Here is a 26,390-nt window from a genome sequence, read left to right as displayed (position 1 = left end):
TTAAAGTGAAACAAGGTGAAAAGGAAATGGCAATGCCTTCTAAACTGCAATTATGTTTCATAGGAAATCTAAGTGTGTTTCAGAATAAAGGAATATTAACCTCTTCATTGAAGTTAAGTTGCTTTGAGGTAATTTTACAATTAAAATAAATGTGCATTAGAGTATTACATTAGATGGAAATGAACAGTTCTTCAATTCTTTAAAAAGGATTTGAATATAAACATCTTTTTTTTGAATTTTATTTTATTTATTTTTTACACAGCAGGTTCTTATTAGTTATCCATTTTATACATATTAGGGTATATATGTCAATCCCAATCTCCCAATTCATCACACTACTACCCCCACCCCCACCCCCCTTGCCGCTTCTAAACAAACTCTCACTAAGGTCACTAATAACCTCCATGGCACTAAGTTCAAATGACATTTTTTTAGACCTTATCTATTTGCTCTTTCTTGTAGCTTTTGACATGTTTGACCACCCCTTTCTCGAAGTGTTTTCTTCCCCTTGATTCTGTGATATTACAGTCCCCTGGCTTTCATCCTACCTCACTGGAAGACACTTATCAGCCTTTTGGCAGGCTCTTCTTAATCTGACTGCTCATTAAATTTGGGAGTTTCTCAAAGCTTTGTCCTAGGCTCTCTCTTCTTTTATGTTATTCTTTCTCCCAGAGTGGTCTCATATAAAGCTTCCCAAACTTTTTCACATTTTGGTACACAGAGAAAACAACAATATTTGTATAGCTACTCAGAGCTGGAGGCCACTGGACTAAAGGCTTCTGCTACTCCAAGGACTGAGAATAATCCATATCTTAACACATGTATGTTCTATCTCGTCACATTCCGTGGAACACTGATGGGGCTTTGGGAAACTCTAAATCAAGATCCATGTATTTGGCTATCACCAATATGTAAATAACACAGGTTTATATTTTCAGCCCAGATCTCATTTCTTAGCCCTACACCTGTAAATCCAATTGCTTATCTGACATCGCTTCTTGGATATTTGAAAGCACCTTAAATGTATCATGTCTAAAACTAAGCTCATGATCTGTATTCTTCAAAACCTAGTCTTCTTCTGGTGTTTTGCCTCAGTGTAGGCAATCACACCAAGTTGTAGAAGCCAGAATTCTAGGAAATATCCTTTCCACCTCCCTCTCATTCCTACATTCAATCTATCATCAACCCCTCTTCAGTAATTCTTAACATCTACGTATCTCTCCACTTCTACCACCACCTGAGTCCAAGTTATCATCACAGTTTATCAGATTTGTCCAAATCATTATAGTAGCCACTCAAAGTCATCTATCCTCATCTACTCTGGCCCTTCTCTAATTCATTCTCTAATCAATAGATAGAGTAATTAAAAAATAATAAAAGATCTAATCAGATCATCCCTTTGCTTAAGGCAAAATTCTTCAACATGACCCATCATCCCTGCATGCACTGATTAATACTTATTGTTCTGGTCATCTGTTGCTGCAGAACAAATCACCCAAAAACTTAGGGCTTAAAACAACAATTTAATATTAGCTTTCATGATTCTGTAGATTGTTCAGACTCAGTTGGGATGTTAATCACCTAGAATCTGCCATGCAGGTGCAGTAAGAATTTGGCTTGGCTTGGAGTCATCTGAAGGCTCAAATGGGCATCCAAGATGGCTTCTTCACTCACATGTTTGAGGGCTGGTCAGGCAACCCTCTCTCCATATAGCCTCTGCAGGTGGCTAGTTAACGGTTCCTCAAAGCATGGCAGTCTCAGGATGTTCAAATTCTTATATAAGTCACTTTCCTCAGAGTGTACTTTATAAGAGACCAAGGCAAAAGCTGCAAGACCTCTTGTGACCTAGTCTCCGAAGTCATTCAGCTCTCTATTATCTTATTCTGTAGGCCAAAATCAATCACAATGTCAGCCCAGATTCAAGAGAAAAACTATCTAAGGACTTGAATATCAAAAAGCATAGTTCTAAGGAGAGTCTCTGGAGAATATGAACCACACCAACCTCTCCACTCCCATTTTGCAGCACCTTCCCTATTGCTGTTTCTACTTTGACCACACTGGCTTTCTTTCAGTTCCTAGTACTTACTATACTCTATCCTGCTAAAGGCTTTTGCACATACTTTTTTTCTTTTTGCTTAGAGTGTTCTAATCCCCTCCTTGCCAAGCTAACTACTGCTAAGCATTCAGAGCTAAATCAAGTCTCAGGAAAGCCTTTCCTGACCAGGTTAAATCTTTTCATTATATACTCTCACGGCGCTGGATATATTTTTAGCACTGTCCTCATCCCCACTGCACTTTTGCATTTGTTTGAATGATTATGTAATTTATGTCTCAATATCCCCCACTAGACTGGAAGAGGAGCCATGTCTGTCTTTCCCTTCTTACCACAGAGCTTGGCTAGTACTCCAATATTTATTTGCTGAATAAATAACAGAAACAAAGTAAGCAAGTGAAACTATCTCTGTATAACAAAGTACTCTTTTCCCTATAGAATTATAGTGAAGTAGATAATCACATTCCCATATTCAATACATAATCAGACAACTCAAATATAAACCATTTTTCACAGATGACATCTCATAAATTTAGAGGTCATATTCATTTGCCACATCCTTCCTATAAAATTAGCAGATGTATAAAGAAACCAAACAAATATAGCCAAATTGTAGGTTTTGTGGTATTTTTTCCAACCTCCTTTCAAATGAGCCTAAAACTCTCTTTGATTTTAATTTCTATGATTTAACAAAAACTGACAAATATACCAAATGGGGCACTGTGATCACAGGAGAGGTGATGTCCTCCTACTCTATGCAGGAATCCAGTACTGACAGCAAAGACCACTAGAAGCATTCCACTTAGAAACCCAGGAGGATTTGTTACACAAATGAAACCAGATGCAAAATACTAACTGCTCCCCCACTACATTATCGATAACTTGTCTATAAATAAACACTCCATCAACTTTCAATTTGAAGTGGAATATTTCATCTTGGGGTGGGATCTCACATTCCTGTTCTTAGAAGGTTACACAAATAGCGAAGAGTTGAATTGGAGAAAATAGTCCCTAGTTATGGCTATTAACCACTTCTATGAAATTTTTTTAATGTCTGGGTAATTATAGATTGTAATTATCATAAACCAAAGTTCTTTCCCAAAAAGTACATTCTATTTCTGGTCTTTTGAATCCCAAGCTTCAACTCTACTGTTGTCAACTACTGAAAATATTTGGTCTAGTGACAGACTGTTTCTTACATTCTGAAATGATTCAACTTATTCTTTTTCCTCATGTTCCATGAGGGCATGGATTTGGTTACTCTTGTTTTCCTAGAGCAGTCTCCGGCACGTTGTCCCACCTGATGAATTACTGAATGAGTAATTAGCACTGTTCTTCTAGAATCAGATCTTGTGTATTTACTCAAAATATTTATCAAGATTCTTATTTGCTATTTATTAAGAAAAGATATTTTGCCAAAAATGCCTTTTACTTCTCATTTATGCTTCTTGCTTCATATGCCATATGCCATGAAATTAGTGTTTCTAATTATCTAACCTGTCTCATTCACAGTTAAGAAAAAAAAAATTGTTCTACAATAGGCAGAAAGAGCTTTTTGCTAAAACATTGTTACAAACAAGACAACAGACCCAAAATGGAGTCACTTATGCCTCTCTCAGAAATGGACTCTTAACCCAATCAATCAGGAATCTCCTGATCAGCACTAGTGAGGTCATCTGCCTAATAGGCCCCTGCCATCCCCTAAAGAAAAGTGACCTTGCCACAACCAATCCACATTTTGCTAGTATAACTTCCCTGTCCCACTCCCTTCTGCCTATATGAGTCTTTAATTTTGTACAGTTCCTTAGAGCTCCTTTTTATCTGCTAGGCGGGATTCTGCCTGATTCATGAATCACGAAATAAAGCCAATAAGATCTTTAAAATGTACACAGTTGAATTTTGTTTTATAACACATTGAATTTCTTTGGTAAAAGTTTTCTGGAATGAAACTTCTTCTTCTTAGTGGCTGAGCTGAAACTTGTACCATATTTTGTGCTTTGAGAAGTCTTATCAGAATAACAACTATTTGGCAAATGATAAAGAAGTCTACAAGCAGGTCCGTGAGTATGACCATTTTTGTGGGATAATTTAGCCACTCTCTGACTAAAAATAAAAAACACAGATGCAAGATAGAGAGCATGAAAATCTGTTATGGGACAGTTTCTTAAATCTAAATTCTGTCTCTCAATAAATCATCAAATATTTTGTCTTAAAAGGGTGAATTGATGAAATTGAAACAGTCATTAAATAAGTGTTTAAACCTGTTGTAGACCATACAGTTTAGATAACAGTAAACACATTAACATCAAATTTGCCTTTTAAGGAAATTCCCCCAAGAGGTGTCCTCTGACACGTGTTTAATGCTGACCAACAAACATGACTTGTGGGTTTTCTATGGGTGAGTATCTGTACCATTTTGCACCTTATTTCTCAACTCATTAATCACACTAAATTATTCACAGCTAAACATCCTTTTCCTTTGTCCTGCTTCTTGTTAAGTGTGGATTAAGATCTAGATTGTTGCTTTTCAAGTTATAAAGTATTAAATGGAAATTTTAAATACTTGACAAGTTCGACCTGCTCTACAGCTGCTCCAATTCCAGACTTGAACGTAGAAAAAGTTGTGCTACAGGAAACAGGATCCACCCACATTTTCAAAGGCATTAATGTTTGCCTCCTTGGGTTTTTAAATGTCTCACATTCAGCCAAAAAGGAGAGATGCATTTAACCTACATTTGCAAGTACCATATTTGACCAACCTTTTCACTGCTCTAAGTGGTTTTTTAAAGTCTTGCCTTCCATTTTCTATAACTACTGACTCCGCCTTATTTCTACTATAGGAATCAACTAAAAGGCTTAGAACAAGGATAGATCTTGGAATAAATTGAATAGTTTGGTAAATAGATTTCCCCCTTCTTTCTTCAGACCCCATTGCCATCAAATCTTTCTTGATTCCATTTTACGAAGAGAAATAAATAGAAATATTTATTTTATTAACTTGGGTTACTTTTAAAAGTCAATTTCAATCTCACTCAATGCACTCAATCTCACTGCATTTTTGATATGCATCAAAAATATTCCATCTTCTCTTCTATTCCTCATTTTACCACTAAAACTAACACATACTCCTTACAAGTAGAAGCAATAAGGAAGGGCAGAGATTTCAGACATGTTAGGAATATTGATTAACTCTTCTCCTTTTGCTAAGGCAATTCCCTGATTGAACAGACTACTGGTGGGTGAATGGTAGAAAATGCATATTTTTCAAGCTAAGCCCTTTCAAGGACAGATGCCAAGGTGAGCAGTACTCCTGGTTTCTCAGCAACGTGGAAGAATTTGTGAATGACTGTGAAAGATTTGCACAACCATCCAGCTGCACTTAGGAGCTGCTCTAAAACAGCAAAGCCCAACCTGGGAAATTCATGTCACATCCTGTACCCCTGGGTCAGAAGTGGTGAAATACACACACACACACACACACACACACACACACACCAACAGCAGTGGATAAGACACGGTGCACACACACACACACACACACACACACACACACATCCCATACCCGTGGGTAAGAAGGGGCGAAATACACACACACGCACACACTCACACACCCCACACTACACCACGAGAAAGCCCTGCGGTGAAGCTCTCAGGCAGGCAGGCTCTGCTTCAGAAGGCACAGTCAGCATCCCTCTCTCCCAGCCCAAGTGAGAGGCTGGCCTCCGCCTCAGAACTCCCTGGTCTTTACATCCTAGGCTTTTTCTTACAAAGTAGAAAGATCTATGCTGGCCTTACCTCTGGGGCTGCTTTCTTGTAAGTATGGTGGGGCCGTGGGAGTGACATTTCCAGAATGGGATGCGGAGAGCAGAGGCGAGCGTTCGTCCACCCCATCAGCAGCCATGACTGCAGCAGTGGCGCCGGGGCCGGGGTGGAGGCTGAGTCTGGGGTTGCGGCTCCGGTTGGAGACGCTGTTAGTGCTACTGCCGCTGCAGCCGCCTCCGGGAGGACCCGGGATGTGTCACAAGGTAGGAGGCGGGCAGGGAGGGGGGATGCGGGATCGAGAGGCGGGGAAGAGAAGCGCGCTGGGAAGCACGCCTAGGGGTGGGGAGAGGATGAAGAAAAAAAAAAAAAAGAAAGGGCCCGGGAGAGCTGGGGGAGGGGAGAATGGGAGGGGCAGGAGCCCTGGGAACTTAGTAGGGCTGACTGGGAAACGCTGGGAGGGGAAGGTGCCAAGTAACCGAACGCAGAGAGGAGGTAAGTGGGAGGGAGGGGTTACAACTCTTTCTTCTTTGTACTTCACATTTCCTTAACTATAAGGAAAAAGAAGAGTGAAGGGCAGCCTGAAAGGGGGCAAAAGGCCTGTGGCTTGATTACAGGAAAACTACAGCAATCACAAATCCAAGTTTAACTCCTCAAGGGAGGAAGAGGAGTTCTTTGCTGTCAAACTTCGCAGCAATTATATAAAGAAAACTTATTCCTAGGGTTACCAATTCCTTCTCGAGGGCTGCTGCTTTTGTTAGGAAATCATTTTTCAACATCTGTTGTCTAAGAGGACGTAAATTTTTGTATGAGCAGTGCCATTTCCTGCTTTTCCTTGTTAATTTTTACATATCTGTTTGGCACTCTAGTAACTGTATCTTATTGAAACTATGCATAGTGTGTTGGTTTTTACAAGTTTAATTTAACAAAATAGGTTGTCATTTTAGTTTTGTTTTTGTACTGTATTGTCCCTGACACATATATGATAATAAAGCTTATGAATAATGTAAGACAAATAACTATTTTCTTTAGTAATGTCTTAAAATAATCATTCACATGTAAAACAGTATTAAAAACAAGCTAAGTACAGTTCTCATCTTGCTTTTTGTGTTTATTTTTTTCTTTTCTTTTTTTTGGTGGCTTGCTAGAGTGGTTTTAAAATCAAAGTTTTGAACATGCCCAGATAAAAAAATGCAATGGGAAAATAGTCATGGTCTCAAACCGATCATTTTTCTGCAATAGTTCTTTGAGTCATTCATCACATATTATCATGTGATTACTGGTCTACACATATGAATAGGGGATGGTCCTGGTCTTCAAGATGTCTGTTATATAGCACAGCCAAAAACAAACCAAAAATGAGGCTGGTAGTCTTTAAAGGGTCTGGAGATTTAAAGGGGCATGAGTAAAAGCAAACTGTAGACATTTGAAACTACCTCTTATATTACGTGCCCTCTGAAGATACTCTTTATTCTGAAAATTCCATTTAGGCACCAGCTGGAAATCCTAAGGGAAAATCAAAGAATAATGTTTTCTATTATGCAGCATCCTTTGTGGATCAGTAGCATCAGGAGACAACACAATATAAGGATTCCCAGGGACTTCCCTGGTGGTCCAGTGGTTAAGACTCCGCACTCCCATGCAGGGGGCCCAGGTTTGATCCCTGGTCGGGGAACTAACACCTCACGTTTGGCAACTAAGGCCACACACTGCAACTACTGAGCATGCGTGCGTTCTAGACCACCCGCACCCCCACCCCGCCGCACTCTGCAACTAGAGAAGCTGGCACACCACAACAAAGAGCCCTTGCCCTGCAACAAAGACCTAGTGCAGACAAAAATAAATAAATAAATAGGATTCCCATAGGATATAATCCAAGGGCATTTATAGGTCTCTAGGAACTTGGAATGTGAGGGGTAAAGATGTAGCACTCCCTGCAAAAGTGAACAATTTACAAAAGAAACAACAGTGTTTTTACAGTTGCAGCCTAGAAGCTATTGAGATAAAGAAACTTTTAAAAAGAATCAACAAAATCCTATTTCTATACAGTTAGCCCTCCATATACATGGGTTTCCGCATCCACAGATTCAACCACAGGTGAAAATTTTTTGCAAAAAACAATTTCAGAAAGTTGCAAAAAGCAAAACGTAAATTTGCCATGCTCAGGCAACTATTTACATATCATTTACATTGTATTAAGTATTATAAGTAATCTAGAGATGATTTAAAGTATACAGGAAGATATGCATAGGTCATATGCTGTACTGTGTAATACTACGCTATTTTATGGAAGGGTATCCAAAGATTTTGGTATCCTTTGGGGGTGGCGGGGAGATGGTGGTCTGGAACCAATCCCCCAGGGATACGGAAGGACAAAGGGCGATTTTATTGTCCTATCCTGTCACCTATCACACTTTATTGTAGCAGTGTATTTACATTTCCATTACCCACCCACCTTTTATCCCCAACTGACTTTGTGAGGTCAGAAACCAAATCTATCTCATTCACTATTATATCTCCAGTATCTAACACAATGCATGACACATTAATAAGCACTTGATAAATGTTTGCCAAATAAATAACAAATGAGTATATGAACAAATCCTACACAGTCCCAGAATCTTACTAAAACAATTGTTAACGGGAAGAAAGTTAAGAGCATTTCTTGACTTTTTGATGAAGATGAGAGTTTTGCCACCTGACTATTTTATTGTTCCATTTTATCTTTACAGCTAGACTTTCTTTATTGCCCAGGTAATAATGATCAGTATAAAGGTTTTTTTTTTTTCATTCTTTACTTCTTTATATGACTTCTCTATTAATTTCATAATTCAATTGAGGGTGATACAGTTAATGGGTATATTGAGATTATATTTGCAACAATGCCAAATTTCACAAAAAGTAAAAAACTTATTAGATGAGTATCACTTCATTCTAGTTTAAAGATAATTCTATAGTTTATGGTTACTCAGTAAATGTTAAATAATACTGATCAATCTAAGGCCTTTTATGATTATGATACTTTGCCATCACTATTCATTTTCACTTTTGGAATAATTGTATGATTAAACAGATAATGTATGAGCTAGTAAGAGATATATCTTACTACTTACTTAAGCTGCTTAAACTACAGTTCCAGTTATCTACTACTAAGTAACAAATTATATCAAAACCCAGTGGCTTAAAATAATGTGATTTGTTATTTTTCATGATTCTGTTGGTTGACTGAGTAGACATTCTGTTGCTCTTACCTAGCCTTACTTAGGCAGCTGCATTCAGCTAGCAGGTTGGCTGGGGGCTGGGCTCAGCTGATGAGACAGCTTGGATGGCCACGAGTCTCTCTCCATATAGTCATTCAAACAAGGCTTCTTCACATGCTTAGTAGTCTCAGAGCAGTGTTCTAAGAGGGCGATTGTGGAAGCTCTGGCGCCTCTTAAGATCTAGGCTCTGGACCTCAAATAATGTTACTTTCACCACATTCTTCCACCTCCTTCAGCCTGCCTCCTGCCCAAAGAAAGCTGGAGGCCCAGAGACCTCTTTTCATGGTCAAAGGTAGTCACAAGGCCAGTGGAGGAATAGATTCCATATCTTCATGGATGGAGTGACAATGTCACAGTGCAAAGGGCTGTGGAACACAGGAAGGCATGATTCATTGCAGGCCATTACATAGCAAGCTACCATAGTCTATCCTCTGGCCACAATGGTTCATGTCCCTCTCATGGGCAAACTACATTTGCCCATTCCTAAGACCCCAAGGTCTCATTTAATCACCAAAGTCATGTTTGTATATCTTGTCACCTAAATCAAGTACAGGTGCAGACAAAGTTCCTTGGGTATGATTCCACAGGTTCAGCTCCTTGGGTACAGCACCTGTTGATTCAGAGAACTGTGAACTAAAAAGACAAATTATGTGCCTTCCTCATCTCCCCCTGCCCCATCCTCCAACATTTAACAGTGAAACACGAGCAGCATAACAGCAGTAAACACTCCAATTTCATAAAGTGAGGGGAGGGAGCTGATGTGCATTTAGAATGGAAAGAACATAGTGTAACATTGTGTACACTGAACCACAGAATTCTGAAATCCAGTTGAGCATATGTCACTAGCTCCCTTGACACTAGAGCCAGGGAACGCTTCTTTATTAGGGCATAGTTCTGCTCTTAGTGTTACTGGGTTTCCTCATCTATTGCTGTCCTTGGCTCTCTGCCCTGCCACTGAGTCCTTTCTTTTCCATAAAGTACGACTCCTGTTTGTAGTTGAGTAGCTTTCCCAGTCTGCCTCCGGCCCAAACAAAGTTGGAGGCCCAGAGGCCTTTTTAAAATTTTGAACTGTCTCTGTTCCTTTTAATCCAAGTTAATACAATTCCCTTAAAAACTTTGCAGGCTTCTTATAAATCTGACTGGGGTTTACTTCCTGCCCCCAAAGCCACAGACATAATTCTTTTTGAGATAGGCATCTCTCTACATTGGGCCACATTTGAGACCCTTCAAATTTGTAGAAACCCCTTTGTCTTACCTAAGGAAGTCTTCAAATCACTGATTGAATCTTTCAGAGGTCTTAACAAGGAGTTTTATAGCCATCCCCTTGGATTAAAATTTTATCCTGAGGCCATTTCTTATGTTAAAAATCTTTTGCTGGACTGTTCTGAGTCCTCTATATTTCCTCTAAATTCTGTTGTAAACTGAAAGTTCTTTTTTAGTTCATCTCTGTGGTAGGGAAAATAATGACCCCCAAAAGATGTCTACACCTAGTCCCTAGAACCTAGGAAACCTTACATAGCAAAAGGGATTTAGCAGATGTGATTAAGGGTTGCAGATCTTATGATGGGGAGGTTATCCTGGGTAATCCAGGTGGGCCAATGAGTCTTTAAAAGCTGAGAACCTTCTTGGCTGTAGCTAGTGATATTCACAGAAGAAGAAGGAGGAGAGATTAGAAGTGTGAGGAGGACACAACCTACCATTGTTGACTTTGAAGGTGGAGGAAGGGAACCAAAGAGTGTGGGTGCCCTTTAGAGCTAGGGGTGACTCTCAGCTGACAGCAGCAAGGAAATGAGGATTTCAGCCCCACAAACACAAAGAACTGGATTCTATAAACAACTTTAATGAGCAAAGAAATTGTGAGCAAAGAAGAACATAGAGCATCGCTCATCACCCAGCTATATAAGGGTTAAGTTGAAACCCACTGCAGTCTCCCCTGAGAGGAATTCAAGATGAAAAACAGGATGAGGCACTCTGTGCTTTCAATAAACAGGCCCCTAGATAGATTCATGTCTCAGGAAGAATTTCAATGACCCCAAATTCTTGCATCTTCTATACATAGAAAAGCATTAAAATCATTAACTCGAGGCTGTGTTCTTTGTGATTAGCAGCCATCTTTTACCAAGATATATGCGTGACTAACATGTATTTTCTGGCCAAAAAAATCATATATTCTGTCTCCTCCCCTGTCTCTTTGGAGCACTTCCTCAGAGCTGTCTCCCAGGCTATACTCCTCAGTAAGACCCTGAATAAAACTTAAACTCACAACCCTTTATGTTGTGTGTTTTATTTTCAAGTCAACAAATAGATCTTCCCCTAGAGCTTATAGGCAGAACACAGCCTTGCTGATCTCTTGATTCTGGTCCAGTGAGAATTATTGGACTTCTGACCTATGGAAATGTTAAAATAAAATAAAATAGAGGGCTTCCCTGGTGGCGCAGTGGTTGAGAGTCTGCCTGCCGATGCAGGGGACATGTGTTTGTGCCCCGGTCCGGGAAGATCCCACATGCCGTGGAGCGGCTAGGCCCGTGAGCCATGTCCACTGAGCCTGCGTGTCTGGAGCCTGTGCTCCGCAACGGGAGAGGCTGCAACAGTGAGAGGCCCTAGTACAGCAAAAAGAAAAATAAAAATAAAAAATAAAAATAAAATAGAGACTAGGCTTGAAAATCCTACAAGCAGACAAAAATCATTTAAGTTACATAAAGAAAATAAATCTAGTTTATTTCATGAACATAAGTAAAAATCAACATAGTTTTTTTCTTCTAAGTGCCTCTGATAATCATCTTCCTGAAATGGTATAAGTTAATCACTGTTAATGAATCCCCTACCATCTGGAAACCCCCATTGTAATACCCGATCATTGTAAAGGTTAAACACCTTTCTTACTTCTACTTTACAAAGCCATCCTGTGACATCATGCCTCTGAGTTTCATCTCAGTGTTGGACTTGAAGACTCCCAGTTTGCAAAGTATCCTTCTGTACACCATAAACTCTTACTTAATACTATTTTACTGACCTAGTCTTAATTTTTACTATCTCTAAATTTTGACAGAACTATAAAATAATAAACTTATGTTGTTTAAACTGCTAAGTTTGTGATAATTTTTTATGGCAGCAATATAAAATACCACCTCTCATCAGACAAAGCTAAAAGAAGCTAATTGTTATTTTCTATACCCTACATGGAAATTAGTGAGATCAGTAAGTTCATTAGGTGCATTTTCTACCTTCCAAGTTACCATAAGCAATAATTAATTGGTAGACTTCTGTTCTCTGGTCTCCCGTAGCAATTTCCTCTCTGCTTTTTAGCTTCTACTAACAGTATCCCCTCTACTCCTTTCAGCATTCTCAGGCTGCCTAGTCCTGAAGACAGTGCCATATACTTGGGTTTATTTTAGAGCAATACTAATTTCTATTATATTTATCTATTGCTTTGTACTTTCAGTACCAACTTCTGTTGGATTTACCTATTGCTTTGTACTTCCAGTACCACTTTCTGCTTTGTTATTGCTTTTTAAGAATCCATCATCTTACAACTTAGTGGATTAAAACAACAATGTATTATTTTTCAGAAAGATGCGTCCATCTGGTGGATCAGCTGGGGCCTGAGCTCAGCTGAGAAAGCTGCATTGGCTGAACCCCTGTCTCCAAATGTACTTTTACCCTGGGCTTCCTCTTTACATGTCAGTCTCAGAATAGTACACTTAGAGGGCAAAGGCAGATGCTTCCAAGGCCTTATAATGTTACAGGGAAGAACAAAATCTGGCTACATATTGGATCTGTTTCTTTTTCCTTAACCTCTTCTTCCAGTTGCTTTTGTTCACTAAGAGGATACTGTCTATACATAACGGCCTGCCTCCGGGAACCCTGCCCCTCTGCCTGAATGTTAAACCAAAGTGCCTTTGTTCAGGGAAACATCCTGACCCTGTCCACCTGTGAATGGCTAGGAGAAAGAAGAAATTAACACATCCCCTTCCTGAGGCTGGCCATTCCAGGAGATATTTGCAAGACTTATGGCCTTTTTACTTTATTCCCTTACCTCCTCCCTGTCTCTGTTCTATAAAAGAAACTGGTATCCAGACTGCAATAAAATGGTTCTTTTGAGACACTAGTCTGCCATCTTCTCGGTATGCTGGCTTTCCGAATAAAGTCATTATTCCTTGCCTCAACACCTCATCTCCTGATTTATTGCCCTGTCATGCAGTGAGCAGAATGAACTTGGACTCAGTAACAATACGCCCAAGGTTTTGGAACGTGTACAAGTTTACTTCTACCACATTCTATTTGTCAGAGCAAATCACAAGGCCAGGTCACATTCAAACAGGCAGAGGGATAAATTCAGTCTCTTGATGGAAGATGTGGCAGTTTCACATGCAGAGGAGCATGGATGCAGGGAGACGTGATTCATTGGAGGTCATTTTAAATTGATCAATCACAACCACAAACGATATTTTGTGTAAAAAAGGCATAAAAACAAAGGAGAGTTCTTCAAGGGACATGATGCTTTGGGGAAGTTTAATTTGAAATTCTAAAGTCCATCTGAGAAGGCTATTTTATGAATATCTATGCAAGATATCTATGATATTTAATGAATATCTATCATAGATTTTATGAATATCTATGAATATTTTATGAACCTCTATGTAAAGTATGTTCATATTAAATATGTACTCGTAAGGGTTATAACTGCTTTCCTTAGCACATGCCAGGGTACCACCTCTACTCTCTCACCCTGACCTCTGTTTCTCTACTCTGTGCCAGGAGAGCCCAGGCTTGGAAATCAAATAAAATTATACTTGAATTCATTACCTCTGAGTAATGATCTTATTTAAGTTAGTTTAACCTTTCAAAACCTCAGTTGTCTAACTAGTCTGTAAAACAGAGTAATAATACCTACCTTATGGAGTATTTATTATAATTTAATGAGAAAATATATGGAATGTAACTATCAGTGACTGGCATATAGACTTGCCATAAACATAAGCTTTTTTATCACTCTCCTCTTTTAGCTCTATTGGAAGGAAAACCAGGGGACAGGCATCACTGAACTAGGCTAGAAGCACAATGGGCCAGAGCATGTTTGTATTTTTAACTCATTAATTCATCTACATTCGCCTTATAGTTATTATATAGTACATCTCAGGTGTGTAGTCTGTATGCTTAATTCAAGAACTCTAGGGTATCTCAGCAGGCCTGAGGGAGTTGTATTTATGCATGAATGGGGACTTCTCTGGCAGTCCAGTGATTAAGACTCAGCACTGCCAATGCAGGGGACACAGGTTCAATCCCTGGTCAGGGAACTAATATCCCACATGCCACGTGGCGTGGCCAAAAGAATAAAAAAATATGCATGAATGTTCCTAAGGTTTTTGGAAATGCCCAGTAAAAAGGACTTTGAGGAAATAGAGATTTAGATTTCACACGAAGGATGAAATATGAATGCCCCTTCATTATATGCATACCCTGAAAAAGCAGGAAACTGGTTCTTAAGTGAGGAAAACTTGAAGGATGGGTACACACTCTGCTAAGACTAGGGTAAATATGTTTACCTTCAGCTCTGAGGGATTTTGTTTACTTCTCCAGCAAACAGAATTATAACTCTGAGAAAATAAGGCCATGTTCTGAAGTTGAAAGAGTGCAACATTTTGCAAAAACAATAGAGGAGGGTTGAAATCTTGACTATAGTCATAGAAGAGTTGTTTTTTTCAATTAATTAGTCCTAGATTGTCTCTTATTGTCTCAGTTTCATCAGCAAAATGGGAGATAGCTATCCTACATCTCACAGGATGCTAATAAGAGTAAAATAAGGTCCAAGCTCTATAAGCACACCACAACAGAACAGAGTGAAATGCAAAGTTCCATAGACAAAATTTGACTTGAAGTTGTGTGGAACTTTTCTTGTTGATCCAAAACTGATAGTTAGGGTCCAAAACTGAGGCCAAAAAAAAGCAGTAAGTATCTCCACATACTAAATCAGCAGAACTGGCCCTTCAATAACCCAATACCCCAATCCGTATAAACAGGAGAATGAGAAGGAGGAAAATGGAAATTATTGAAGTCATGAATTGTTGGCTTAGGGAGTTCTTCTGTGGCTTCTCCCTGCCCTTTTCTGAAAAGTCAAGTGAGAAGTGCTCTAATAATAATTTGCAAAGTTTGGATGTATCTGCATAAAAAGAAAACTAACACCTCATTTTCAAATTAGGACACAGATTACCTGCTCTTCCCAAAGTCTGTGTGAACAGGAAAAAAAGAATTGGTGAATTATGGCAGGGCAAACAGAAAGGCCCGTGGTGTAGCTCAGCTATCACTCCTGCTTTGATGAGAATGTGAGTTTCTTGTAGGCCAAAGTAGCACCACAAAAATTAGCTGGGCTTGTGCCATCATGATGGCAGCAACAAAAGAGGCTAACTGCTGGGTGAAAAAACTCCAGCAGCCAGAGCCCATGGGGTATTCCACTGAGTACAAGAGCTGAGGAGGACTGGAAGAAGTTAAGCAGGACACCATAGATTGGGAAGGCCCTAAAGAACTCAACATTTGTGCCTCCTCTAGAAATCCAGTATTTGAGTGCCTGCTGTGGAGAGAGTATGGTCAATGGCCAGTCAGTGTTGGCCCAAGAGTTACTATCAAAGAACACAAGGAGGACTACAACAGCCCATTGACTCCCTCCAACTCCTCCCTGTGTCCACTTCTTGGAGGAGGTAGAAACTAGAAAAGGGTGGAAGGACCTGAAGCCCAGAGGTAAACTACATTCTTTCCCCCAAGGTGGAAAATGGGAAAGAGGCAAAAGGAAGACCATACCCCCTCCCCATTTCAGGTCCTTCAAGCCACAATACTAGCAGATGACAGAAAAGAGGAAATCTTTGATTTGGATATGAAATTGGAGTTTTAGACTGGATGGATTTTTAATGACTGAAATTGACAAGGAAGTTATAGAACCTACCCAAGATATGATGATGTGATAAGATATGTTACAGGAGACAAGTGAGAATTTAAAATGGCCCTATTAGGGGCAGTATTTGTAGGAAACTATAATTGTTTCCTATCTATACCTTGGTAAGTTCTGTTTGTTTAATAACTTGTAGAGATAGATGATTAGATCGATAGATAGATATGGATAAATGTAGAAATATATATGATTGTTGCCTCAAATTCAAGCTTTTCCTTGATTCAAATATTTTTGATAAATAAATATAAGAGTTTGGTACTAAATGCTGAGGCTACAAAGATGACAGGGCATTTAAGAGGTAATTGGGGTTAGGACTTCTTTGTTAGTCCAGTGGCTAAGACTCTGCATACCCAGTGCAGGGGGCCCAGGTTCAATCCCTGGTCAGGGAACTAGATCCCACATGCCACAACTAAAGATTCTGCATGTCGCAACTAAAAGATTCCACATGCTGCAACTAAAATTTGCTGCAACGAAGATCCCTCACACAGCAAGGAAGATCCCGTGTACCACAGCTAAGACCTGGTGCAGCCAAATAAATAAATACTTTTTTAAAAAAAGAGGTAATTGAGGTTAAATGAAGGCCTAATGGTGGGACCCTAATCCAATGACATTCATGTCCTTATAAGAAGAGCCACCAGAGAGCTAGCTTGCTCCCTCTTTCTTTCTTTCTCTTTCTCTCTCTGTCTCTCTCTTTCTCTCCATGAATTTGCACTGAGGAAAGACCATGTGAGGATACAATGAGAAGACAGCCATCTGCAAGCCAGGAAAAAGTCCTCACCAGAAACTGAGCCCTTGATCTTAGACTTCCAGCCTTCAGAATTGTGAGGAAATAAACTTCTGCTGTTTAAACCATCTGTGGCATTTTGTTATGGCAGCTTGAGCTAATAAAATCTACATAGAATAAGATTGCTTTTTAAAAATCCTTTTAGCCCTTGGAGGTACACATACACACATTTCACGGATAAACCTATTTGAGACCATAGAAGCAGTTGATTAATGTAAAAACACATTTTATGATAAGAAACCTACTTTTCCTATGGTTTCAGAAAACAGTTGGGTAAGAAAAATACCTATTACCTCTTTAGAAGTTGGTATTCCCAGCATTTCTTCCTGTGAGATACAGAACCACATTCTAGTTTTCATTTCCACACTTCTAGGCTTTTTTCATTTCTACTTCTAGCTCTTTGAATGGTCTATCTGCCTGATACTTAAGTGCAACATCCCAGTTTATTTAACCAGTCCTCTATTTTTTAATTTTTCAGACTTGTTGCAGTATTTTTCTATTCATTCATTCAGAAAATGTTTATTAGGTACCTTCTATGTGCCAGGCACTGTTTAAGGAGTTACAATATCCCTGACCTCATTATAATGAAAAATATAGGTAACAGTTTAACACGGATATATAATATATCAGATGGTGATAAATGTTGTAAAAGAAATAAAGCAGGGTAAGGGAAAATGGCAAAGATGGGTGGAGGAAGCACATTGCTTTTTTACATGGAGGAGCTAGGATAGGCTTCATTGACATTTAAACAGGTATGAACAGCAAGGCCCTGAGAAGGGAGCATGCTTGGTATATGCAGGAACAGCAAGGAAGCCTGAGCAAACTGAGCTGGGGGGTTGGGGTAGGGGGTGGGGGAGTAAAAGATGAGATCAGAGAAGTTTGGCATGTACCCCAGATGGGGCAGATCATATGAGGCCAGTTTGGTATATCTTCTGAGTTGAGAAAACTTTGGAACTCTTGTTGGCTTTTGAGCAGAGGAGTGATGATATTGTAAAGGAGCAGGACCCTATAAGCCCTTCCCAAGACAGACCTTCCCCCATATCCTCTGCTTTAGCTCCTCTCTGAAGTACCTAGATAACAGTATTTGATGCTCATTTCCTGAGTTGTTTTATAGATGTGAAAACCCCCCACCAAATGGAAGATATTAACTACTTGATGACTGTGAGCACATAGCTCCAGGCCTCTTGGAGCCAAAAGATTGATAATGTTAACCCCTGTGACACCACCCTGTTCCCTCACCATCAGCCAGTCAGAGACTGTGCACAAGCTGATCACATACCCTGCAACCACCTCCCTCACCTGGCTTTTAAAAATGCTTTTCCAAAATTTTGGGGGAGCTCAGGCTTTTTCAGGGCAGGAGTCACCTGTCTCCTTACAGGGCCCTGCAATAAACCTTTCTCTGCTCCAAACTCCAACATTTTGGTTTGTTTGGCCTCACTGCGCACTGGGCACACGAACTTGTGCTAACAATATGACATAGACTTTATTTTTTTTAATATTTATTTATTTATTTATTTTTATTTGATTGTGCCAGGTCTTAGTTGCGGTAGGCAGGCTCCTTAGTTGTGGCTCAACGGCTCCTTAGTTGTGGCATGTGGGCTCCTCAGCTGTGGTATGCGAACTCTTAGTTGCGGCATGCATGTGGGATCTAGTTCCCCAACCAGGGATCAAACCCAGGCCCTCTGTATTGGGAGCGCAGAGTTTTAAACACTGCACCACCAGGGAAGTCCCAACGTAGACTTTATAAGGATCACAAGGGCTACTATGTTAAAATTGGACTCTAGGTAAGAAAGACAGAAGCAGTGGAGGTGGAAAAAAAGGGATCAGATTCTGGATATCTTATGAAAGCAAATCTAACATGATTTCCTTATGGATTTCACATAGTTTATGAAAAACAGAAGTTAAGGATGACATCAATCTATCTTAGAACACTTTTCTGATTATTTATTCCTGAAAAAGGTTTTGAAGTGGTAGGCTGGATCAAAGGATATGCACATTTTATTTTATTTTTTAAATATTTGTTTATTTGGCTGTGCCAAGTCTTCGTTGCGGCACACAGGATCTTCATTGCCGCATGCAAGATCTTCATTGGGGCATGTGGAATCTTTAGTTGTGACATGCAAACTCTTAGTTGCAGCATGTGGGATCTAGTTCCCTGACCAGGGATTGAACCTGGGCCCCCTGCATTGGAAGCATGGAGTCTTAGCCACTGGACCACCAGGGAAGTCCTCAAAGACTATGCACATTTTAAAATCTTTGGATATATATTGTCAGTTGCTCTTTAGAACCTGAGAACAATTTTTTACCCTCACTTGTGGTGTCTCACACTGTACATTTTTCAGCAGCCAACGAAAATAACATTATTTTTACTGTGGATAGTTTAATAGGAAATATGTTATTTTTGTAATTTACTTTATTCTTGATGATTCTGAATATTATTTTTGATCATTGGTATTGGACATTTTTCCACTGGGGAGTTCATCTTTTTGTTATCATTTATAGTTTTATTTATAAATTTAATATACATTTTATTTATTGATTGATAAAACCTATTCCCTTTTCCTCCTGGGAATTCAGCTAAACTATACTTCCCAGCCATCTTTGCATTTAGGGTCTTCATATGTCCAAATTTTGGCCAATGGAAGGTTGGTAGAAGTGTTATAGACTACTTTTAGACCAGGCCATAAAAACCTCCCTTACATCATCCTCCATGCTCTTTTCCCCTCTAAGATAGAATGTAGGAGATGACTCCCAAGGAGACTGGGGGAGTTACATGTTGAAAATGGCACAAGGAAGGAAGGATCTTGAGATACTACATCATTGCATATAGAAGAATTGCCCAGAAAGAACACCAGTTTTGCAGTGTTTTATGAGCAAGAACTATACTTCATTGTGTTAAGCCACTGAAATTTCAGAGTTTATTTATTACAGCAGGAGGTGTTTTTCCTAATTAATAAAGACATATATATTAAAGAGTTATAAAGAATTTATCTTCATATAGTAAATATATTTATCTTTTGTCTGTGTGAAGAACTGTAAAATTTTCTTCTCTGAATGTATACTGACATCCATGCTCCCTCATACTGAGAGACTAATCCATTCCTCTAAATTCTTTCTTTGACAATTCCAAGAACAGGACACAATGGACTGAAAATGGCCAAATGCTCTCATGCATGCACACACATGCACACACGTGCATGCATGCACACACGCACGTATTTTCTGAAAGACTACCACACTTGCCTGAATGGTCACCAGAATTGCAACTGGAGCTCTGCTACTTTTGTTTCTTTGCCATATAAAACCCCCCTTGTTTCCCATTTTCCAGGAAACACTTCCTTTGGTTATTCTTCCTATTGCAACAGCCTGAATAACATACCCATCCTTGAGTCCTGGACAGCTTTTAAAAGTTAGACACGTAGTAAATACAGTATATATTTTTCCTAGCTTATTGTTTGTCTTTTGATTTTGTCTGTGTTGAAAATATGTTTAATGGTTGTCTAATTTTCCACTATAAGCTGTCTCTGTATATGATCTTTCTTTATATTCTCTGTAATTTAGAGCCCATGAAATATCAAACTGTCTTCTTTTGCTGGTAGAACTCCTATCCTCATTCTTTCTCAATTTGGTTACACCCAGAATATAGGATGCATGAGAGAACAATGTGCCATTTCTTGCTTTGTCCCTCTCACGCTTCATTCACTCTCAAGACTATTCTCCCTTTTGGTTATCTAACTCTTAAGGTTATGCTTCAGGTCACTCAGTCTTTCAGAGGGATCCTGCCTTGTCTGGCTGGTCAGTTTGTCATTGACCTCACTTGTCACATATTCTCACCGATCGTCCTGTTCACTCTAGTCAACACTAACAGGTCAAGCTAGCTAAACTCATCACAAAAGCTGCCTGCATGAAGTATAAAATGGCTTTCACTAGGCTAAAATAAAGCTGTCAGCAATACTGCATTTCTTTGTGAAGCCTCCAGGGGAGAATCCAGTTTCTTACCTTTTTCAGCTTTAAGAGACCACCAGTATTCCTCGCTTGTGTTCCTTTCTTCCATCTTCAAAGCCATCATCTTCAAATCTGTCCCTGACTCTCCTGCCTTCTTTCACTTACAAGGACCCTTGTGATTATTCACTTGGCTAATAAAGGATAACCTTTCCATCTCAGTATTCTTAATTTGATCATATCTGTAAAGTCCCAATTGCCATGTAAGGTAACATAGTCATATGTTCCGGGGTTTATTATATGGGCAGACATCCATTATTCTACATCTCACAGGAGAATTTCAACACAATGCAAAGCCTTCTGCATGATCTCTTCCTGACTCTGAAATGGTGTCTAGTCATGGACCACTCAGTGTAGAAATTTTTTCAGACAAAAATCTTTCTTCTTTACTTCTTCATTTTTTTCCCTAATTACTATGAGTTGGTTAACATAAGTTAAAAAAATCTAGCAGAACCTAAAATATATAAAAACAAAAGTCAGAATATTGCACAAGAAATAACCCCTTGATAGAAACAACATTAACTTCAATTCAGAGTTATAATTAGAGATAAATAGGTAACTTTTGGTTGGGCTGATACAAGAAATATCTGTACTTACATATGATTTGCTTTTGGTTTCTTAAAGTTTTAAAGTCTCTCTTGAAGATAATAATATAAATTTCCATTTAGGAAACATTGATTAAAAGAAAACATATAAACTCTAAATAATATTTCCTCCGTTTTGTTTTCTCCTATTTCAAATGAACCAGAGGATCAGAAACATAAATCAATATTATATTTGCAGGATCAGTACAACAATATAAAATTTTAAAATATTAGAAATATTAGAAATTCTTTCATTAAAAATAATATTAGAGAGAGTTTCAAATTCAACCATGTAGTTTGTTTGTTTTCTCCCACAAGCTATTGTTATCATCTACCCTTTTCTACATTTATAAAAATCACTTATTGATTGCTTACTTAGTACCAAGCACTATCATTAGTGTGGGTACATGAAAATAGATAAAGCATGAGTTCTAATTATGAGAAGTTTACAGTCTAGTGTGACATATACTTTAAAAATTAAATATTTCTGCACTGATAGATACATGAAAAAAACATCATGGAAACACAGTTAAGGGAACATCTAATTCTTAAGCAATCATACCTTAGAAAATAATGTACTCATTCTCAGCTAAAATTCCTATTACTAATACGGAAAAGAACAATGAAGAGAATGGACCCATATGTATTATATAGCCAGTAGTGGAATGAAGGAATATTTAGGGAAGAAAAATGAATTGTAAGCACAGATTGCAGTAAAATTATTGTTGTTGATACCCATAATTTGATTACTAACCTTATCTCTTTCAAAAAGATATGATTGCTCTTTTGACCAACAGGTATCTTCTTATCCAAATGGTTTTTACTTACATCAATCTGGATAACTAGAAGGATTTATTTGACTGAATTTAACTTCCATGTTTAATTTGAACAAATATGAACTACATATACAGAAAAGAACTTCATAGAGCAGGTAGTTGCATGCTCGTCTTTTACAAATTTGCTGTGTAATCTGTAAGATAAATGTGCCTTTTAATGCATCATTACTCAAAAACATTTAAGAATGGGCCTACTTTTAAACAAAACATACTCTAAACAAGTTTATTCTTGGAGAGGTAAGGAATTAGTGTAACGATACTCTTGTAATTGGAAAAGTTATGTCTCTATGAAGAACATACCAAGTCTACTCAACAAGCCTAGAAGCAGCCACTTATTACCATAAGAGTTATTAACTAAGCAAGAGAAAACATACAACAAACTTCTTTAGAAAACTCAGCTGAGGAGAGTAAATACAGATGACAGAAGAACAGATAGGCAGACACATATAAATGGAAGATAGAGAGACAGACAAGTGGTCAGATAGACGATAGATAGTGAAATAGCTAGATAGATAGAGTTAATTTAAGAAAATATATACTGGCTGGCAAGACGATGGACTAGACAGAAACGAGTTCACCCCTTCTTACAAAAACACCAAAATCAAAACTAACTGCTGAGATTTCTCAGCTTGCGCAGTGGTTAAGAATCTGCCTGCTAATGCAGGGCACATGGGTTCCATCCCTGTTCTGGGAAGATCCCACATGCCACGGAGCAACTAAAGCCATGCGTCACAATTACTGAGTCTGTGCTCTAGTGCCTGCATGCCGCAACTACTGAGCCTGCATGCCACAACTACTGAAGCCTGTGCACCTAGAGCCCATGCTCTGCAACAAGAGAAGCCACCACAATAAGCCCGCACACTGAAACGAAGAGTAGCCCGTGCTCTCTGAAACTAAAGAAAGCCCATGTGCAGTAACGAAGACCCAACACAGTCAAAAAAAAAAAAAAAAAAGAATTAAAAACAACCTAACTTCTGAACAACTATTGACAGAAAAAAAAAATGCTGGGACCTTCCAAAAAAGATACCCTAACACTCAATTACAAAAGAAAAGCCACAACGAGATGGTAGGAGGGATGCAATCATGATAAAATCAAATCCCATTCCTGCCAGGTGGGCAACCCAAAATCTGGAAAATAATTATACCACAGAAGTTATCCCACAGGAGTGCAAATCCTGAGCCCCATGTCAGGCTTCCCAACCTGGGGCTCTGGCCATGGGAGGAGGAGCCCCCAGAGAATCTGGTTTTGAAGGCCAGTGGGGTTTGATCACAGAAGTACCATAGGACTGAGGGAAACAGAAACTTGGAGGGCTCTCACAAGGTCCTATGTGCACAAGGACCCAGGGGGAAAAGCAATGATTTCATAAGAGACTGGGCCAGACCTACTTGCTAGTATTGGAGGGCCTTCTGCAGAGGCAAGGAGTGGCTGTGGCTCACTGTGGGGACAAAGACACTGGTAGCAGCAGCTCTGGTGAGTATTCATTGACATCAGCCCTCCTGGAGGCAGCCATTTCCTTCCCAAGACCTAGTGCCACCCAACAGCCTGTAGGCTCCAGTGCTGGCCTGCCTCCGGCCAAACCACCAACAGGGCAGGAACACTGCCTCACCCATCAGCATACAGGCTGCTTAAAGTCTTCCTGAGCACAGCCCTGCCCACCAGAGGGACAAGACCCGGCTCCACACACCAGTGAGCAGGAGCCAGACACTCCCACCAGGAAGCCTGCACAAGTCTCTTAGCCTCATCCACCAAAGGGCAGAGAGCAGAAGCAAGAAGAACTACAATCCAGCAGTCTGCAGAACAGAAACAGATCTGAGGTAGAAGAACAGATAAGTGAGCTGGAAGGCAGAATGGTGGAAATAATTGCCATGGAATAGAATAAAGAAAAAAGAATGAAAAGAAATTAAGGCAGTCTAAGAGACCTCTGGTACAACATTAAATGCACCAACATTCACATTATAGGGGTCCCAGAAGGAGAAGAAAGAGAGAAAGGACCTGAGAAAACACTGGAAAATATAATAGCTGAAAAATTCCCTAACGTGGGGAAGGAAACAGTCACCCAAGTCCAGAAAGCACAAAGAGTCCCAGGCAGAATAAACCCAAGGAGGAACACGCTGAGACACATAGCAATCAAATTAACAAAAATTAAAGACAAAGAAAAAATATTAAAAGCAACAAGGGAAAAGCAACAAATAACATACAAGGGAACTCCCATAAGGTTATCAGCCAATTTCTCAGCAGAAACTCTGCAGGCCAGAAGGGAGTGGCATGATATAAAGTGATGAAAGGGAAGAACCTGCAACCAACCCAGCAAGACTGTCATTCAGATTCAACAGAGAAATCAAAAGCTTTACAGACAGCGAAAGCTAAGAGAATTCAGCACCTCCCAACCAGCTCTACAACAAATGCTAAAGGAACTTCTCTAAGTGGAAAAGAAAAGTTTGCTACTAGAAACAAGAAAATTATGAATGGAAAAGCTCACCAGTAAAGGCAAATATAAAGCAAATGTAGTAAAGCAATTATACTCCAATAAAGATGTTAAAAAAATAAAAAGAATGTTCTATAATAAATAAATAATAAAAAATAAAATAAATGTAGAAAATCAACTGAACACAAATATTATATCAAAACAAGCAATTGTGAGAAGAGGAGAGCACTAATGCAGGATATTGGAAGTGCATTTGAAATTAGAAGACCTGCAACCTAAAACAATCTTCTTTATTTATAGACTACTATATCAAAATCTCATGGTAACTACAACCCAAAAATCTACAGTAGCTACACACACAAAAAAGAAAAAGGAATCCAAACACAACACAAAAGTTAGTCATCAAATCACAAGAGAAGAGAACAAAAGAGAAAGGGAAGAATAAAGACCTACAAAAACAAATTCAAAACAATTAACAACATGGCATTATGAACATACATATTAATAATTACCTTAAATGTAAATGAATTAAATGCTCCAACCAAAGACATAGTCTACAAGAGACCCACTTAAGATCTAGGGACACATACAGACTGAAAGTGAGGGGATGGAAAAAGATACTCCATGCAAATGGAAGTCAAAAGAAAGATGGATAGCAATACTCATATCAGACAAATAGACTTTAAAATAAAGACTATTACAAGAGACAAAGAAAGATACTACATAATGGTCAAGGGATCAATCCAAGAAGAAGATATAACAATTGTAAATATGTATGCACCCCGCATAGGAGCACCCCAATATATAAGGCAAATACTAAGAGCCATAAATGGAAAAATTGACAGTTACACAGTAATAGTGTGGGACTTTAACACCCCACTTTCATCAATGGACAGATCATCCAGACAGAAGATCAATAAAGAAACACAGGCCTTAAATGACACATTAGACCAGATGGACTTAATATTTATAGAGCATTCCATCCAAGAGCAGCAGAATACACATTCTTCTCAAGTGCACATGGAACATTCTCCAGGATTGATCACATGATGGACCACAAAGTGAGCCTTGGTAAATTTTTTAAAAATTGACATCATATCAAGCATGATTTCCAACCACAATGCTATGAGATTAAAAATCAACTACAAGAAAAAAACTATAAAAAACACAAATACGTGGAGGCTAAACAATATGCTAATAAACAACGAATGGATAACTGAAGAAATCAAAGAGGAAATAAAAAAATATCTGGAGACACATGAAAATGAAAGCTGGATGATCCAAAACCTATGCGACATGGCAAAAACAGTTCTAAGAGGGTAGTTTATAGCAATACAATCTTACCTCAGGAAACAAGAAAAATCTCATATAAACAACCTAACCTTACACCTAAATCAACTAGAGAAAGAAGAACAGGCAAACCTAAAGTTAGTAGAAGGAAAGAAATCATAAAGGTCAGAGCAGAAATAAAGGAAATAGAAACAAAGAAAACAGTAGCAAAGATCAATGAAACTAAAAGCTGGTTCTTTGAAAAGATAAACAAAATTGATAAACCTTTAGCCGGACTTATCAAGAAAAAACGGGAGAGAGAAAAGATCAATAAAATTGGAAATGAAAAAAGAGAAGGTACAACAGCCACCACAGAAAAAAAGCATCATTAGAAACTACTACAAGCAACTATATACCAATAAAGTGGACAAACTGGAAGAAATGGACAAATTCTTAGATAGATACAATCTCCCA

General features: G+C 38.8%; 1 protein-coding gene, 1 long non-coding RNA gene and 1 other non-coding gene across 3 annotated transcripts in view; 1 reads left to right on the top strand and 2 right to left on the bottom strand.

Moving 5' to 3' along the window:
* PIP4P2 (phosphatidylinositol-4,5-bisphosphate 4-phosphatase 2) overlaps nucleotides 1-6,156 on the bottom strand; it is an 86,073-nt gene extending 79,917 nt beyond the window's left edge. Inside the window, exon 1 of the mRNA XM_067711802.1 lies at nucleotides 5,849-6,156. Coding sequence (XP_067567903.1) covers nucleotides 5,849-5,954 — 106 coding nt within the window. The 5' untranslated portion in view covers nucleotides 5,955-6,156. The remainder of the gene's footprint in view (nucleotides 1-5,848) is intronic.
* Nucleotides 6,157-7,316: 1,160 nt separating this feature from the next.
* On the top strand, nucleotides 7,317-13,175 carry LOC137210731 (uncharacterized). The gene is made up of 2 exons (XR_010936680.1): nucleotides 7,317-7,466; nucleotides 12,642-13,175. It is a non-coding gene; the product is annotated as an uncharacterized lncRNA (long non-coding RNA).
* A 5,775-nt stretch (nucleotides 13,176-18,950) lies between these two features.
* Nucleotides 18,951-19,023, bottom strand: TRNAW-CCA (transfer RNA tryptophan (anticodon CCA)). Its single transcript has one exon. It is a non-coding gene; the product is annotated as a tRNA-Trp (tRNA).
* Between the last annotated feature and the right edge of the window lie 7,367 nt (nucleotides 19,024-26,390).

The sequence above is a fragment of the Pseudorca crassidens genome, chromosome 17, assembly GCF_039906515.1.
Source record: "Pseudorca crassidens isolate mPseCra1 chromosome 17, mPseCra1.hap1, whole genome shotgun sequence".
Classification (NCBI taxonomy): domain Eukaryota; kingdom Metazoa; phylum Chordata; class Mammalia; order Artiodactyla; family Delphinidae; genus Pseudorca; species Pseudorca crassidens.
This window is presented reverse-complemented; position numbering and strand designations above follow the sequence as displayed.